This window comes from Leptonychotes weddellii, chromosome 4, assembly GCF_054177405.1.
Source record: "Leptonychotes weddellii isolate Sample4059 chromosome 4, ASM5417740v2, whole genome shotgun sequence".
Taxonomy (NCBI): Eukaryota; Metazoa; Chordata; class Mammalia; order Carnivora; family Phocidae; genus Leptonychotes; species Leptonychotes weddellii.
In genome coordinates, this window is record NC_138372.1 from 140,200,315 (window position 1) to 140,216,798 (window position 16,484).

At 45.2% G+C, this 16,484-nt stretch overlaps 1 protein-coding gene across 2 annotated transcripts in view; it reads left to right on the plus strand.

Annotated features, from left to right (window-relative positions):
- The window catches only part of BAALC (BAALC binder of MAP3K1 and KLF4), a 76,033-nt gene that overhangs the window by 36,119 nt on the left and 23,430 nt on the right, over window positions 1–16,484 (plus strand). Inside the window, exon 2 of one of the 2 annotated variants that reach the window (XM_081816335.1) lies at window positions 10,034–10,502. The exons of the other annotated variant lie outside the window; for it this stretch is intronic. Coding sequence (XP_081672461.1) covers window positions 10,034–10,131 — 98 coding nt within the window. The 3' untranslated portion in view covers window positions 10,132–10,502. Of the gene's footprint in view, window positions 1–10,033; window positions 10,503–16,484 lie in introns of those variants that run through there. 2 annotated transcript variants of the gene reach the window in all.

Genomic DNA, 16,484 nt, shown 5'->3' on the forward strand with positions numbered 1-16,484 from the left:
CGTGTTACTGTTGTAACAAATCACCACAGATGTGGTGAACACGATTTGTTCTCTTCCAGCTCTGTAGTTTAGACGCCTGACCTCCTCTCTCTGGCCTGAGGGGTCAGCAGGGCTGTGCTCCTCTCTGGATGCTCTAGGGGAGAGTTCATTCCCCTTCCCAGCTTCTAGAGGCTGCCCACATTTCTTGGTTTATGGCCTTTTCCTCCATCTTCAAAGCCTGTGATACTGCACCTCTGTGTGTTTTTTTCATAGTCCCATCACCCTTTGCTTCTCGCTCTTCTGCTTTCCTCTTCCACTTTTAAGGACTCTTGTGATTACACTGGACCCACCTGGATAATCCAGGCTCGGCTATTTTAAAGGTCAGTTTAAAATAGCTGCCTTAATTAGTTTAGCAATCTTAATTCCCCTTTGCCAAGTAACTTAATATATCACAGGGTCTGGGGATTAAGAGTGCACTTTTTTGGGGGGGTTGGGGGGGCATTATTCTGCAGACCACACCATGTCCCTGGTAGAGCTGTGGTCAAACAGAGCTGTAGAGGAAGAGGTCCGCCATTTATCGAGTGCCTACTAGGTGTCGGACAGTAACCTGGGCCCGTTACAGATGACCTCATTTAGTCTCCCAACATGCAGCGCCTCGTTTGCAAGTGAGAAAATGCTGGTTCTGAGAAATTTAGTGACTTGCCCAAAGTCCAGAGCTGGTGACTGTGGAATTCTGTCTGCATGTCCTCTAGTCCGTGCTGCCTTGGGTTAGCCTTAGCTCCCTCCCAAATGGGCCCAGAGGCTTCCAGATGTATGTGAACACGTGTGTGTGTGTGTGGGGGGTGAGGCTGAGGGACAAAAACACAGTGAGAAGTCACCTTCTGAACTTGAAGCGAAAAAGAATCAACTTAAAATAGATGAGAGCGGCAAGCAGGTGCAGTGACTCATCCGAGAGGAATTGTTGGCTGTTCGGCTGCTGACAACAGGGTCGTCAGGGCGCCGGCCCAGGAGACCCATCTGGACGAAAGTGCAGAGAGCTGTCTTTTAGTCAGTTGGTTTATAACTTGCCTGATGCAGGGGTACCTTTGGAGTCTGATCAAGGCATAAGAATGAGTCATAAAGAGGCCTCAGGTTTTTATTCAACCCTCAGTAAAGGGAGGGCACAGTGTCATGAGGGAGGGTAGAATAGTCCCTGTCCGTGGCTTCACCACTCCCAAGCCTGGGTGGAACATTTGACTCAATCTCTGCTGGCCTCTTCTCTCGTTCCTTCTCGTTAACCACTATGAGCCTTCTCTTTCTCTTCGTGTGGTTATCCTAAAGTTTTCACACATCTGCTTCACTTATCAAGATCTAATGTTTATCGATACTTCTCCTGTTCCTATATTAGCTTCCTTCTTTCCTAGAAAAAAAGACATCCGTGCTTGAGAGCCACACATGGGGCTGTGCCTCAGGCCTCAAAGTTATGTGACCCCAAGAAACCGTGGCCAGAGACACCTCGGTGTGTGATCTGGGAGGATCAGAGGGAGGAACTGCAAAAGGACTCAGTCCCCTGCCACTACCTTGGATTCCTGCTAGTCTGTTCTCTTTAGTTACTAAGTGTGTTCATTTTCTAGGGCCCCTTAACAAAGTACCACAGCCTGGGGGCCTTAGAGCAACAGGAATTTGTTCCCTCCCCGTTCTGGAGGCTGACGTCTGAGATCATGGTGTCGGCAGGGTTGGTTCCTTCTGTGGGCTGGGAGGGAGAACCTGCTCTGTGCCTCTCTCCTAGCTCTGATGGTCTGCTGGCAATTTTTAGTGTTTTTTTCGTTTGTAACAGCATCACCCCAATCTCTGCCTTCATGTTGTTTCTCCTTATGTGCATGCGTCTGTGTCCAAATTTCCCTTTTTTATAAAGGACACCAGTTGTTTTGGATTAGGGCCCACCCTAATGATCTCATCTTTTTTTTTTTTTTTAAAGATTTTATTTATTTATTTGACAGAGAGAGACACAGCGAGAGAGGGAACACAAGCAGGGGGAGTGGGAGAGGGAGAAGCAGGCTTCCCGCCGAGCGGGGAGCCCGATGCGGGGCTCCATCCCAGGACCCTGGATCATGACCTGAGCCGAAGGCAGACGCTTAATGACTGAGCCACCCAGGCGCCCCAGGATCTCATCTTAACTAAGTTAACTAACTTCATCTGCAATGGTCTCCAAATAAAGTCACATTCTGAGGTCCTGGGGATTAGGACTACAGCATTTGAATTTTAGGAGACACCATCCATTAGACTAATACACTAAGTAAACTACTAAGTATAGTAAGTATACTTATACTTTCTAATGCATTTGTGAAAAAAAAAATTACAGTGTATCTGAAAGGTACTTTTGAACCTGAGGGTTTGACCTCAGTGGTACTAATAAAACATTGTAATTCATTTTTTCCCCCTTTATTGAGATACAATTGACATACACCATTGTGTAAGTTTAAGGTATGAAACATTATGATTTGATATATGCATATATTGCAAAATGATTACCATAGTAAGATTAGTTTACACCTCCATCCCCTCATATAGTTACCTTTTTCTGTGTGGTGAGGACTTTTATGATCTACTCTCTTAGCAACTTTCAAGTATACAAGACAGTACTGTTGGGTATAGTCACCAAGCTGTCCATTAGATCCCTAGAACTTACTCATCTTATAACTGGAAGTTTGACCATATTCACCTCTACCCCCCTGTTTCTGGGAGTTCTGTTCTGTGTTTGTTTTGTTTTGTTTTGTTGTTTTTTTAGATTCCATATATAAATGAGATCATACAGTATTTGTCTTTCTCTAACTTATTTAACATAATGCTCTCAGGATTCATCCATGTTATTGAAAACGCTAAGATTTCTTTTTGTGGCTAATATTCCATTGAGTATATATGTACCATATTTTCTTTATCCATCATCTATCAATGGATACTTAGGTTGTTTCCATTGTCTTGGCCATTGTAAATAATGCTGCAATGAACAAGGGGTGCAGATATCTCTTCAAGATAGTAATTTCCTTTCCTTCAGATACATACCCAGAAGTGGAATTGCTGGATCATATGGTAGTTCTAGTTTTAATTTTTTGAGGAACCTCCATACTGTTTTCCACAGTGGCTGCACCAGTTTGCATTCTCACCAGCAGTGCAGGGGGTTCCCTTTTCTCTTCATCCTTATCAGCACTTATTATCTCTTGTCTTTCTGATATTAGCCATTCTAAAAGGTGCAAAATGATATCTCATTGTGGTTTTGATTTGCATTGCCCTGATGATGAGTGATGTTGATCACCCTTTCATGTACCTGTTGGCCATCTGTATGTCTTCTTTGGAAAAATGTCTATTTAGGTCCTTTGCCCATTTTTTTAAATTGGGTTGTTTGGGTTTTTTTACTATTGAATTGTATGAATTCCTCATATATTTTGGATATTAGCCCCTTGTCAGATAGAGGATCTGCAAATATTTTCTCCCACTCCACAGTATGCGTTTTCATTGTACTGATGTTTTCCTTTGCTGTGCAGAAGGCTTTTAGTATGAAGTAGTCTCAGTTATTTATTTTTGCTTTTATTGCTTGTGCTTTGGGTGCCAAATCCAAAAAATCATTGCCAAGACCCATGTCAAGGAGATTCTCTCCTGTGTTTTCGTGCAAGAGTTTCATGGTTTCAGGTCTTACACTGAGTCTTTAATCCATTTTGAGTTAATTCTTGTGAGTGGTGTAAGACAGGGGTCCAGTTTCATTCTTCAGCATGTGAATGTGCAGTTTTACCAACACCATCTGTTGAAGGCTGTCTTTTTCCCTAATAAAGCATTATACTTTATGCCAGCATCTCCCCACCCAGCTGGCCTGCACTAGTGTCTCATAGGTGGCCTGGGAGAATGGAGACTGGTGTGCTGTCCATCGAAAGCCAGATGTGCACCCTACCCTTGTCGGGGCTCTGTTCTGGAAGGACAGCTGCATTTCTATGGAAGACCTCTTACCTCCAGAGAATAGTTAAGTTTTGCAATACCTTAGGTACCATACATGCTTACTGAGGGCTCTGTTTTATTAGGTGTGCCTGTCTTAAATTTGTGTTTCTTTGCCCTTCCCAAATCCACCTAGGGCAAACAGTGTCTTTCTTAGAAATGGTTGAATGATGGGGCATCTCAATCCCTGAGTTTTCTTGTTCACTAGAACTGTAATGGAAACCCATCCCTCATCTCTAAAGGGAGGAGAGCAGACAGGGGCAGTTTAAACATCACTCCCTGCCTGCGTTGTTCAATTGGCTAGAAAACACCTTTCTGCAATTCTGGGAACTCTGCAGGTTGTAAGATCTTTTTTTTTTTTTTAAGTTTTATTTATTTATTTGTCAGAGAGAGAGAGAGTGCACACAAGCAGGGGGAGCGGCAGGCAGAGGGACAAGCAGACTCCCCGCTGAGCAGGGAGCCTGATGCGGGGCTCGATCCCAGGACCTTGGGATCATGACCTGAGCCAAAGGCAGATGCTTAACTGTCTGAGCCACCCAGGAGTCCTGTGAGATCAATTTAATAACAGCTTTTAAGATGGGGAAAATGCTGAGCAGATTAAATATGCACATCAATTTAAAAATATACCATAATTTCAGAAACAAAAATGTGTTGTTTAGAATTCAAGATATATGCTATTTTGGAGTTATCTTCTAAGTGCTGGTGCTAAGAGTTATAATGGAGAAAAGTCAGACACAGTCCTTACCCTCATAAGGCTTTATCCTCTTACGCTGGAGACAAACATTAACCAAGTCATTAATAAGAGAGTCACAAATGTGCTAAGGGCTTTGAACTTGAAATACAAAGCACTGTGGGAGTGGCCACCATGGGAACCTTGCATTCACTAACTCACCTCCTTTCCCATTTGGTACATGCCTGTGGAATTGGGCCCACTTTCCATTTCTTTGTTTGTATGAGACCTCTTTTATTGCCAGGGTCTTGCATTAGTCCTCACTAGAGCCCACACACCCAGTTCTATACTTGCACACAATTTAAATGTTAGTTGAATGGGATTGAAGAATGAGATGTTAAGCCCCTTCAGCCCAGAGGGCCAAGCCTCATCCATCTGTGGTCCTTAGGGCCTGCCCCAGAGGCTGCTGAGTAACAGCACCCACGATCACTGTCCATGGAGCCAATGTCTGGGAGTCACTTCCTGTTTCCCTTTATGGAAGGTCAGCTAGTGTGTGGTAAGGCACCTACTAAGTGTCAGACCTGCTCTTGGTACTTTATTAGATGAGGAAACTGAGACTTTGAGAAGTGACTTGCCTAAGCTCATTTAACAAATAGGGGATGGTGAAGGGATTGGACCCCAGTTCTGTCTGGTGGCGAAGTCAATTCTCATTACACTGTAACACCTCGGCCCCAGACATAAGAGGTCAAGAAAACTGTGGTGAATAGAAGAATCTGGTTCCTTCTGAAAATCCCAAAGGGCTTTGTTTCTCATCACCAAACTCCTTCTTTTTTTTTTTTTTTTAAAGATTTTATTTATTTATTTGACAGAGAGAGAGACAGCGAGAGAGGGAACACAAACAGGGGGAGTGGGAGAGGGAGAAGCAGGCTTCCCGCCGAGCAGGGAGCCCAATGTGGGGCTCGATCCCAGGACCCTGGGATCATGATCTGAGCCGAAGGCAGACACTTAACGAACTGAGCCACCCAGGCCCCCCTCACCAAACTCCTTCTGTTGCCCACAGGGATTATTTTGCATCTGCCTCAATGCCTCCTCTCCATCCAAACTGATCTCCCTGCTATCCTGGACACTCTTGATTAAATTTGCCCAGAAGACACCTTCCTGCTTTCTCGGTCTCCTGGTACACATACCCGAATGCCTCAGCCCCGGAAGTGGAGTCTGGAGTGTATTCCCCTGTGGCCGGGGGGAAATTTACTTGTGACAGAGAGAAGAATTGTGGGTAATGGTGAGCTAAGCTATTTGATAGGGTTCAACGTTAGGGGATTTGTCCGAATTCAATCCGTATATCCTCAGGTCTCACTGGCCTCTGGGGACAAATGGGTTCCTATGAAAAGCAAAGAGCCTCTCTCACTGTTTCTTGCCACCACTTGTTCTCTCAGGCCCCTAGCTCTGTTGCAGTTTGTCACAGTAGTTCCGGGGTCCCCAGGGTGCAGCTCACCAGTGAGACCAACCAGCAGCTGTCCGCTCCCATGGGGTTCTGTCTTTGCTTTTTGTCTCTTGACTTTCTGCTTTGGAAACTGCCTCTCACCTCACCGTTCCTCCCCCTTCCCCCCTCCCCCGCCCCCACACACACCCAAGGCCCTGGCCCATCTTCCAGGCACATTAATTCTGTGGCAGAGCATCACTGCTACTTCCAGTCTGCACTCGTCCCCTCTTAGTGCCCCCGCCACTAATACTCTAAAGCAGTTGTGTTCAACCAGGCCGTTTCACTCCCTAGGGGACCCTGGACAAGGTGTGGAGACTGGGTTGTCACCACAGGGGGTGGGTGCTATTGGCATCTAGTGGGTAGCGATCAGGAGTGCTGCCAAACGCCCCACGATGCTCAGGACAGTCCCCCACGACAAAAAATCATCTGTCCCCAAAAGTCAGTAGTGCTGAGGTGGAGAAACCCTGCTCTAGAGCCAGGATATTCTGAATAAGCAGAGCTATAAAGTAGGAAAGAAAACCTTGCTCCCCACTTTGTGTTATGCTGTGATTTTAGAGGGGCCCCCACGTAGCATTGCTTGCACCCTGTATCTTAGATAATTTTTTGAAAAGCAGCTTTCTGAATTTTTGCTTATGGCCCATGTCCTCTCCCTGGGGTCAGGTCGTGGACAGCAGACAGGTCTTAGGGACAAGCACTGATTGTCTTTAAAACGGTTCCTTCCTCTGACCTTGAGGCTTGGCTCTTCTTGCTGGGTAAGGCCTGCTGGGCCTGGCTCCTCTTCCCTTAGGGCAAGTTATTTTCAGGAGGCTCCTCAGGCCCTGATGCAGATATGCTGCTAGCCCCCACCAGTTTGTCCTGCTGTGTCTGCACTCCAGTCTGGATTCCAGCTTACGCTCAAATGAGAGGATTTTTTTGTGAGTTGATGCCCAGGTGCTACAGAGCTTGTATGAGTGCAGTTGAAGGGTAAAGCTTGTGGTTTACTTTCTGTGTCAGTTAGGACTCTTTTGGGAGCAAGTAATAAACATATCAACATCCACCAAAACAAAACACTAAGCAAAAACACTAAGCAAAGACTGGATTGGTTTGGGGTGAGGCTGGGTTCAAGGCTCCCATGGTGCCAGTAAACCGTGTCTCCCTCTCCTTCTCTCAAGCCCATTCTTCCCTGTGGGTTTCATCCTCGGAAAGGGTCTCCCCTTGTACAGGTCAGACCACGGCCACAGACCCACCGTGCAGTTCCTAGACTCAAATCTACTGGGAAAGAGCCAGACTCTTAAAATAGCTCCTGCAGACGGCCTGAGTGTCACTTACTGGGGTCATGTGATGCCCCTGAACCAATCACATGGTCGCTGAGAATACAGAATGGTGATTGGCTTTGCCCTTGGTCACATGCTCCTACCCAGACCATGAGGTCTGAGAGTGGGGGGGTGGGGTTCCTGGGAAAAAGAGCCCAATGGTGGGGAAAAGGCCGCTCGCTGCGCGTGGTTTAGAATCTTAGGGGCTCTCAAACAAACTGTGGGATCGTTAGGGAGATCTGGAAGAGACTCTCTAAGGAGGAATATGTCCTTTTATTTCTTTAAGATTTTATTTATTTATCCGAGAGAGAGAGAGAGAGAGTATGTGCGTAGGGGAGGGAGAGAGAGGGGAGAGAGACAATCTTAAGTGGGCTCCATGCTCAGAGGATCCCATCTGTGGACCCTGAGATCATGACCTGAGCTGAAATCAAGAATCAGTAGCTCAGTGGACTGAACCACCCAGGTGCCGCAAGAATATATCCTTTTAAAATGAGAAAGGATTGATGATTTTATCTTTAAGCAAATTGGAATGCATGGTGTGGGGAGCTGGGAGCTAGGAAGGTGTAGAAAGTTCTAAGGAAACTTTGATGAAAAGGAAATATTACCTGCATGTTCCTCCAGTTATGCTTTTTATAGCCCCATAATTTGGAGTGTTTTTCCCTTCCTAAACCTTTCAGTACATGAAATTTATAAACACTTTGATTTTTGCTTGATGATGCCAAGATGTATTCGACAGTAATGAGTACTTATATTTTTCTAGATCTTAATTTATTCATGTTTTAGATTTTTCCTAAAACTGCTTGTGAAATTTCACATCTTCATTTCAGTAGGCAATTTTCTAAAACAATGTTTCATTATTTTCTTTGTAAAGTCAAAATGTGTCAATTAAAGTACTTTTAATTTCCATTAGACTTTAAAATGCTTTTCTTCAACTTCATATCCAAGTACTTTTTAAAAGCATAATTTTAAAATAAAAAAAAATTTTTAAGGAAAAAATGTCTTTGCACCTATTGCAGGATAGTAATGAGGCTTTTTAAAAGCCAGGCACCCAATTCAGTGCCTGACATGCAGGGGGCTCTTTATAAATAGAAACTCCCTTCTGCTCATTTTTAGAACCCTTGAAAATCTCTGATGAAAAAAAATTATTCAGTGCAGTTTGTAGAGATAGTGATGTTCATGTGAGCCAGGAGGTTATAAGACTTGAACTTGCTTTATAGTTTCAGTTTAAATAAAATATATCATTTAATAATTAAAAATGAATTAAAGAACAAATTGTAAGAATTGGTCACAAATTATTGTTATATTTCCCATGCTCCATTTGAGAATAATATAGGTAAATGAGAGCAAAAACCAAAATGCTAAAGCTCCCTGGAGATCTTTCTTCCTCCCAGGTTAGTAAAAGTATCTGGGCAAAGTCATAGATTTTGTTCCTGAACAAATGAATAGCCTCGCTGGGGAGAGAAAACCTGGGCACTTGGAACAAGCAAGGAATCAATGAGCCCTACTTGAGTGATATTGACTACGATGCCTAGGTTGTGGAGCAAACACCGATCAGTGTTGCCCTCACCAGGTTGGAAAGGTGAAGGAGTGAGGAAGAACACTGCAGGTAGAGCGTCATCCTGAGCAGTAACACCAAAGTCGGCAGGAGTCTGGCACTTATGGGGCACAAAGGACACCAGCCTGCCTGGAGGATAAGGTATGTGATGAGAACCAAGGCAAGATAGTTACAGTGAGCCCATTCGATGGAGCACTTGAAAGCCGGGCAGAGGTGTTTGGATCTGATGCAGTGAGGAAGAAAGCCATGTTTGGGGAAGACTCATCTTCCTGTCATGATGTGGACATTCCAAACAGTGGAGAGAGACTGGAATCAAGGAGGCCAGCTGCGTGCTACTGCAATAATCTGGAAGTGAGGTGCATTGGACCTTTCCAATGCGAGCATAGGTGGAGGGCAAAGAGCTCTATGGGAAGATGTGTAAAAGGAAGAAGTGACAGGGCTTAGTGTCAGACTTGATGATAGGGGATGAAGGAGAAGGGAAAGGAAATAACTCACATGTTTTAAGGCCAGAGGCTAGAAAATGGGTGGCATGACTGATATAGAGGAGAGAGTCAAGGAGAACCAGATTGAAGGTAATAAGTTCAATTTGGACATATTGAGTCTAAAGTGACTTGAGGGACTTCCAAGTGGAAAAGTTAGACTGCAGCTGGTTCTGCAGGGCTGTCTACATCTCTATCTGAATCTCTTCCTCTTTTCCCCCCATCTCTTCAACACATCCTGTTCCCCATCCCATTGCTCGAGTTGAGGTCCTCCAGATAGTGTAGCAGTCCTGACCAATTTTCCTTCCTCCAGGCTCAGCCTCTTTAATCTGTCATCTTCCCCGTCTTTGAACTTTTTATCTTATTTTCATTATGCCCATAATTTCGTTTTCCAGATCACTCCTTCAGTATTTATCTAGGAATAGTATAAATTGTTGGGAACTCCCTTTGCTTTTTTCTAAGAAAAGCAAGTAAAGGCTTTAGATTACTTTTGAATAACTTACGAGTGTTGACCGTTGTTTTCTTCAGTATAATGTCATTCTAAGACTGGACCATGAGGATCACTTGATTTAGAAGGACTGCATTGATTTCTGTTTCTGACTCTCCCACTAGATGTGAGGACTTGCGGGGCAAAGTATGCCTCTGTGAGTCAGCGGAGCCTGGTGACATGTCTGGTGCGTGTTGGGCATCAGCGGATACTGGGTAAATGAACTGAAAGGAGCAGAGAGCTCAGTGTCCAATGTGAGCCACTCCAGTGAGGACAGGTGTCATTTCTGAGGAGCATATGAGAGAGCAGGGAATAAGATGTTTCGATAAGTGGCCATCTCAGTGATGCACAAACCACCAGGTACTGGGTTTTTTCCCTGAACAGAAACTATGACACCATGTGGGTCAATAGTGGGGGGCCTGGGTAAGCCAGTCCCCGTACTGCATCTGTGGGATCCCTGTATGAACCTGGGACTCATGAACTTTTCCACAGGGCTGGCTACCCTCTCGTACATCCAGTTTGAATGGGAGTGCTGGAGAAGAATCAGTTTTGCTATTGTTTTACACCGAAGAAAAACTGCCCGAGAGGAAAATCCCTGGACGGAATTTTGATTTTTCTCAAGCTTCACATCCCCTGGTTCTAGTATGCTAAACTAAGCAAAACTGTTTCAAAATGGATTCTGTGCATTTAGGGTGGGATCAGGTCACACAAACAGGTTGTTGTCTTTATAGATGATGTGGTCCAAACACCATTGGAAGAGCCGCCTCCTCCTGTAAATATCAAAATGGTAATATGATTTAAAGCGAAACCAACTGCACCTACTCCCAGAACCTTGCAGGAACTTGTCAAAAGGGGGAAGCTTGAACTTGACTTCTTAGGAGAAAAAAGTAAGCTTAAACCTGCTTTTATCTGGGGAAAGCTGCACAGACAGGAACCGGGGATTTAAGAGCCAGTTACTGCATTTCAGAAATACAAAATCAGATTGTCCCATTTGGAGTTCTTAAATGTATGCTTCCTACAGAAAACCCACAGCATTTCTGTCTTATGTGGCTGCTACAGAAGAGATTTTTGGACATTACCAACTACTTAAACATTAACAGTGAGCTACGTAGTGAGTAGGTTCTCAAGCTTAATCCTGTTCATTCTGGCTGTGTCCTTTCAAAATTGTTACCAAAATCCTTGTCATCTAGATTGTGGTTACAGATGATTATCCTAATTAAATTACTATTATTTTTCTCTTTTCCCCCTCTTTCTTTCTAAATACTCCATTGCACTTTTCAGATGCGTATTTTGGCAAAAGCTGTCTTTCTGAGGCAGCATAATTACCAGTCACAGCCTTCTGAGAGTGGTTTCCAACTTGGTGAGTGCAGCTGGGAAGATAATCATCTCAAAAATGCATTCAGAGGGCTAGGGCAGCTCTGGAAGGAGGCAGATCCCCAAAGGCAAGGCTCTTCTTACTGGACTCCCTGCCTCCAGGCTTGAGCCCTTCGCATGGATCCCCCACACTGTCCCAAGGCTGCCCTTGCCCACAGGGCACCATCCAAACTCCTTAACGAGGTGCCGATGGCTACCCATGATTCGCCCTCTGCCTCTCTTTGACCTGCTTTGTACTTGGCCACCAGCAATACCCCTTGGACATCTCTCTTCCCCACCTCCCAGATATCACCGCCAAAGGGCAAAGATGGTGCCTATCTCCTTCACTGCCGCATCCCCAGCTCTAGAGCAGAGCCTGGCACATCGAAAAGGTGCAGGAAATGCGCATGGCAGCACGACCCGCTCCCCAGTGGTCTGTTTTTCTCTGGCTCTGGAAGGAATTTTGTATTTTCTCAAGCTTCACATCCCCTGGTTCTAGTATGCTAAACTAAATCTAATGGAGTCTTCTCCATTGTTGTGTACTTAAAATCACTATTGAATCCCTTGAAATGCTTCAAGGATAACCTTGGGTTTCTAGCACCTTGTCTCTAAGGTTTCTTTTGTAATTAGAATAGCTAACAGCTTGGTCACCCTGCCTCAAGCTTTCACCTCTAAATAAAATCCATTGAACTGAAAAAAAAAAGAAAAAAGGAAAAGGGCACCTGGGTGGCTCAGTCAGTTAAGTGTCTGCCTTTGGCTCAGGTCATGATGGTAGATGGGAACAAGATGTCTTTCGAGTCACACAGATCTGAGTGTTGAGTCCTGGATGCACTGTTGGCTGTTTGTTCCTCTTTGAGTTACTTGGCTTCTCTGAGGCAGTGAGTAAAATGGGAGTCATCGTAGTGGAGTTTGACAAACAAACAATAAATGTTATTATTTTGTCACTTCAAGAAAGGTCACACGGCTCGCAAGGAGCAGAGCTGAGCTTTGAACCCAGGCCTGCCTGGCTCCAGAGGCAGTGCCTGCCCCACTCTAGCACATTCCTCCTGGGTGTACAGCCGCCAGGCATCAGTGATACATGTTGAATGAACATAGACTTAAGTCATTCAACTCACAGACTCGTAGGGCCCCAAGAGATTCAGTGTCAAAATAGAGTCAGGTTCAGGGCACTGGGTGGCTCAGTCAGTTGAGCGGCTGCCTTCGGCTCAGGTCATGATCCCAGGGTCCTGGGATCGCATCCTGCATCGGGCTCCCTGCTCAGCGGAGAGCCTACTTCTCCCTCTCCCTCTGTCTGCCGCTCTGCCTGCTTGTGCTCTCTCTCTCTCAAATAAATGAATAAAATCTTTTAAAGAAATAGAGTCAGGTTCAGAGAGATGGAATGAAGAAAAAAAGTAATTCAAATCTTGTGTCTCACAAAGAAAAGTATCACAAGGGAAGGAGTTTATTTTTTCAGCTTTACTGAGGTAAAGCTGACAAAATTGTAAGATATTTAAAGTGTTCGGGGCGCCTGGGTGGCTCAGTCAGTTAAGCATCTGCCTTCGGCTCGGGTCATGATCCCAGGGTCCTGGGATCGAGCCCCGCATCGGGCTCCCTGCTCAGCTGGGAGTCTGCTTCTCCTTCTCCCTCTGCTCCTCCCCACCCCCTCGTGCTCTCTCTCTCAAATTAATAAATAAAATGTTTTTAAAAAAAGATATTTAAAGTGTTCAATGTGACTTGAAATCCATTATAAAAGGATCCCACCATTGAATTAAGTAGCACATTCATCACCTCACATATTTACCTTTTGTCTGTGTGTGAGAGAGGACACTCAAGTTCTACTGTCTTAGCAAATTTTAGTGATTCAGTACAGTGTTATCTACTACAGTCACCACATTATACATTAGATCCTCACACTAAGCACCTTACAGCTGAAAGGTTGTCCTTTACCAACTCTTCCTATTTCTCCCACTCCCAGCCCCTGGCAGCCACTTTTCTAATCTCTCTGAGTTCAGCTTTTTCTTTTATTTCCTTTTCTTTCTTTCTCTCTATCCTGTTTTTTTTTTTTCCCCAGATTCCACATAAAAGTGATACTACACAGTATTTGTCTTTTTCTGTCTGGTTTGTTTCATTTAGCATAATGCCCTCCAAGTTCATCCATGTTGTCACAAGTGACAGGAGTTTGGAAGGAGTTTACTTTTGATGCACAACAAAACTTCTTGGAAATCTTCTGACTCGCAGACATTTTTTTTTTTTTTTTAAACAAACCAGGCAGTGGCTCCTCTCTCCCCAAATCTCTCTCCTCTCTCCTTCTGCCCATACCACTCTTCTGCTTCCTATTCCTTCTCCACCTAAACCCTATTAAATAAATCAACTGAATGTCGCTCTTTTCTTTGACTTCCTTTCCACTGGGTTTTTTGTTTTGTTTTGTTTTGTTTTGTTTTGTTTTGTTTTACATGGATTCTTAAACCCAGAAGCAGCCGTGAGGTCATTCTAGCAAACAAGAAGCCTTCCTGCTCTGAAATGATTGGGAGAAGTGGACAGAGGTGAATTTAAGTTAATGTCGCTCTCCTGGAGTTAACTCAATTTTAAAACTTAGTGCTAATTGCCGCGTAAAGGTTACTGTTCCCCCGGGGCAAGGAATTTCAAGCATCAGCAGAAAGGAGGGAACATTTTGGAGGCTTGGAGGGTCTTTCCTTTTCTACACAAAGTTGCCCCTGGAGATTTTCCATCCTGGAATCAGAGGCCCAAGGGTCAGGCCATCAGCATGTTTCCAGGGCCCCATCATCAAAGCTCCCCTTTCTAGCAGCAGTGCTGCCATCTGTAGAGAGAGGAAGGGACAGCCCAGTGTGACTCACCTCTCTGTACCGTCGCCAGCCCCCAGGCAGCATTGCCCAGCCTTGTTACCAACCCTTCTTGTTCCTCGGCTCAGGGTGCCCTTAGCCGAGATTGTCAGAGGACTGCTTTCACCAGAGGGCTGCCATCCCTTTGTTTGGCAGCACAAACCCCTAAAGTGAAAATGGAGTCTGGGGAGAGCTACAGTACTGTCTTTGTCTTTGTATTTAGCCCTGGATCCTGGAAAGACGCCGGCCTTGACTGGGGGCCCTTGGGAGCCACAGCAACCTGGAAAGGATGTGGGGAGAGTGGTCTGCGTCATAGGACAGGGCTGTCGGAGGCTGATTTCACTGTTTACGTGCACTTTCCTTCACTCCCTGATAATGGCACGGTAATCAGAACAGCAAGCATGGTTCACATTTGCACTTGCTTCCTTTGGAATTTCAGCCATTTGGTACAGGAGGGAGAAAACACTCAACGTATAGAGGTCTGGAGGGCGGCTTCTCCTTGCGTCATGGTACTAGCGCTGGCATCCTCAGTGCTTCAGGACCGTTTCTTGAATGCCTCATATATGCCAAGCATGGTAATGAACAAGACAGGCATGGTCCTTGTCTTCATGGAGCAACCAGGCTAATGGGACAGGCGGGCATAGAACAAAAACTCCCAACTGGGCTGGATGCTCCCAAGAAGTACAAGGTGCTATGGGACAGAACTAGGGGAACATGACCTAGTGGGAGGAAGGAGTCTGGGAAGCCCCCTTGCCCTCCGCCTGCAAGGAAGTCATGTTTAAGTTGAGGCAGAGAACTAACGAGGCCAAAGGAGGAGCAATCTATTAGAAGGGACAGCGTGATAAAGGCAGTGAGGTGCCTTCGATGTCTAATAAGGCTGGAACATAGGGAACGGTCGGGAGAGCATAAACTCATGAAGCCAGGAGAGGCAAGAGTGCTCACATAGAGCCCTGCGGGACACGTGGGGATTTGGGACCTTTATCCCAAAGGCGTGAAGAAGTCAGTGAAGGGACGGGCTAGGATCTGATGCCTAGTCCTAAAAGATTGTTCTGGCTGTGCAGTGGAATCCCCAGGCCGTTATCCCTTTGTTCCGCAGCCTCTCTCGTCCCCTTGATTGGATCACCAAGTGTCTGCAACACTGTGGTTTTGTTTGCTTCCCTGGAATTCTTTTCCATCCCGGATCAAGTAGTCCTGATCCCACCTGGAGCAGAGATTGCCTGAGGCCAGCTGGCTGCACCCCCGAAACGGGAGATGTTGAGTGCAGAAAATGAGCCTTGGCAGTGGCTTCTGAGTGTTCGAGGACAAGTGATGAATGTGTAGTGGGTGACCCAGAGGGCTGTGCACCTGGCAGAACAATTTCAGGGTTCCAAGGGGTAGAAAATGCACCAAGGTAGTTTAATTAAATACACTCATCTTTTCCCTGTCTGTACTTCATTGCCACCCACTTGAATCTGTTGGCAAGTTACTTGAATTCTAAGTATTCTTCTTCTTCTTCTTTTTTTTTTTTTTGAAGATTTTATTTATTTATTTGACAGAGAGAGAGCACAAGCAGGGGGAGCTGCAGGCAGAGGGAGAGGGAGAAGCAGACTCCATCCCAGGACCCTAGAATCATGACCTGAGCTGAAGGCAGACGCTTAACTGCCTGAGCCATCCAGGCGCCCAGATTCTGAGTCTTTCTAAAGACCAGCTCCACCCTGAGGAGTAAGACCTTTGAGCTGTGGAATTATCTTTTAAACAACAAACAAAAAGTCTTTCATTTATTTTGATGATACCATACACCTCTGTTATTGCCTAGCCTTGAAAAGGGAGAACATGATTCATTGTAGGTTTTCTTTTTTCTTTTTTTCTAAATGATGGGAGTAAACACAAATGCATTGAAAGCAAAGGTTTTAGAGTCTGACAGACCTGGGGTGGAAGCCTGGCTCTGGCCCCAGCTGTAGGACCTCAGGCAGAGTACTTAAGCTCCGTGAGCCTCAGTCTCCTCTTCTGGGAAAATAAGGGATTGTAAGACCTACTTATATGGTTGGTGTGACAGAGAAATAGAGTTGGGAACCAAATTCCAATGCCATGCTCTTAGCTACCAGTCCTTTCAGGAGTCCTCCTGTCTTTAGATCCTCAGTTCTTAGCATGGGCTGGCACTCAATGGGAGCCCACAAATGTGAGTTTCATTTCATTTCTTTTATTATCTTCATGTCAACAATGCCCAGTCTTTCCTTCTAAACATTGTGCAAGAATCCTCTCCTCTGTGGGGACTAACCATGCCTGATTTCAGTCATGTAAGTGATCCCCAGGTTCTAACCAACATCTATAATTAGTTCCATCCACATTCACTGTTAGGATGCCCCAGTGAATTGTCTGATGGCCCTACAGAGAGTTAGACATCTCATCTCTTGATTTTAAAATG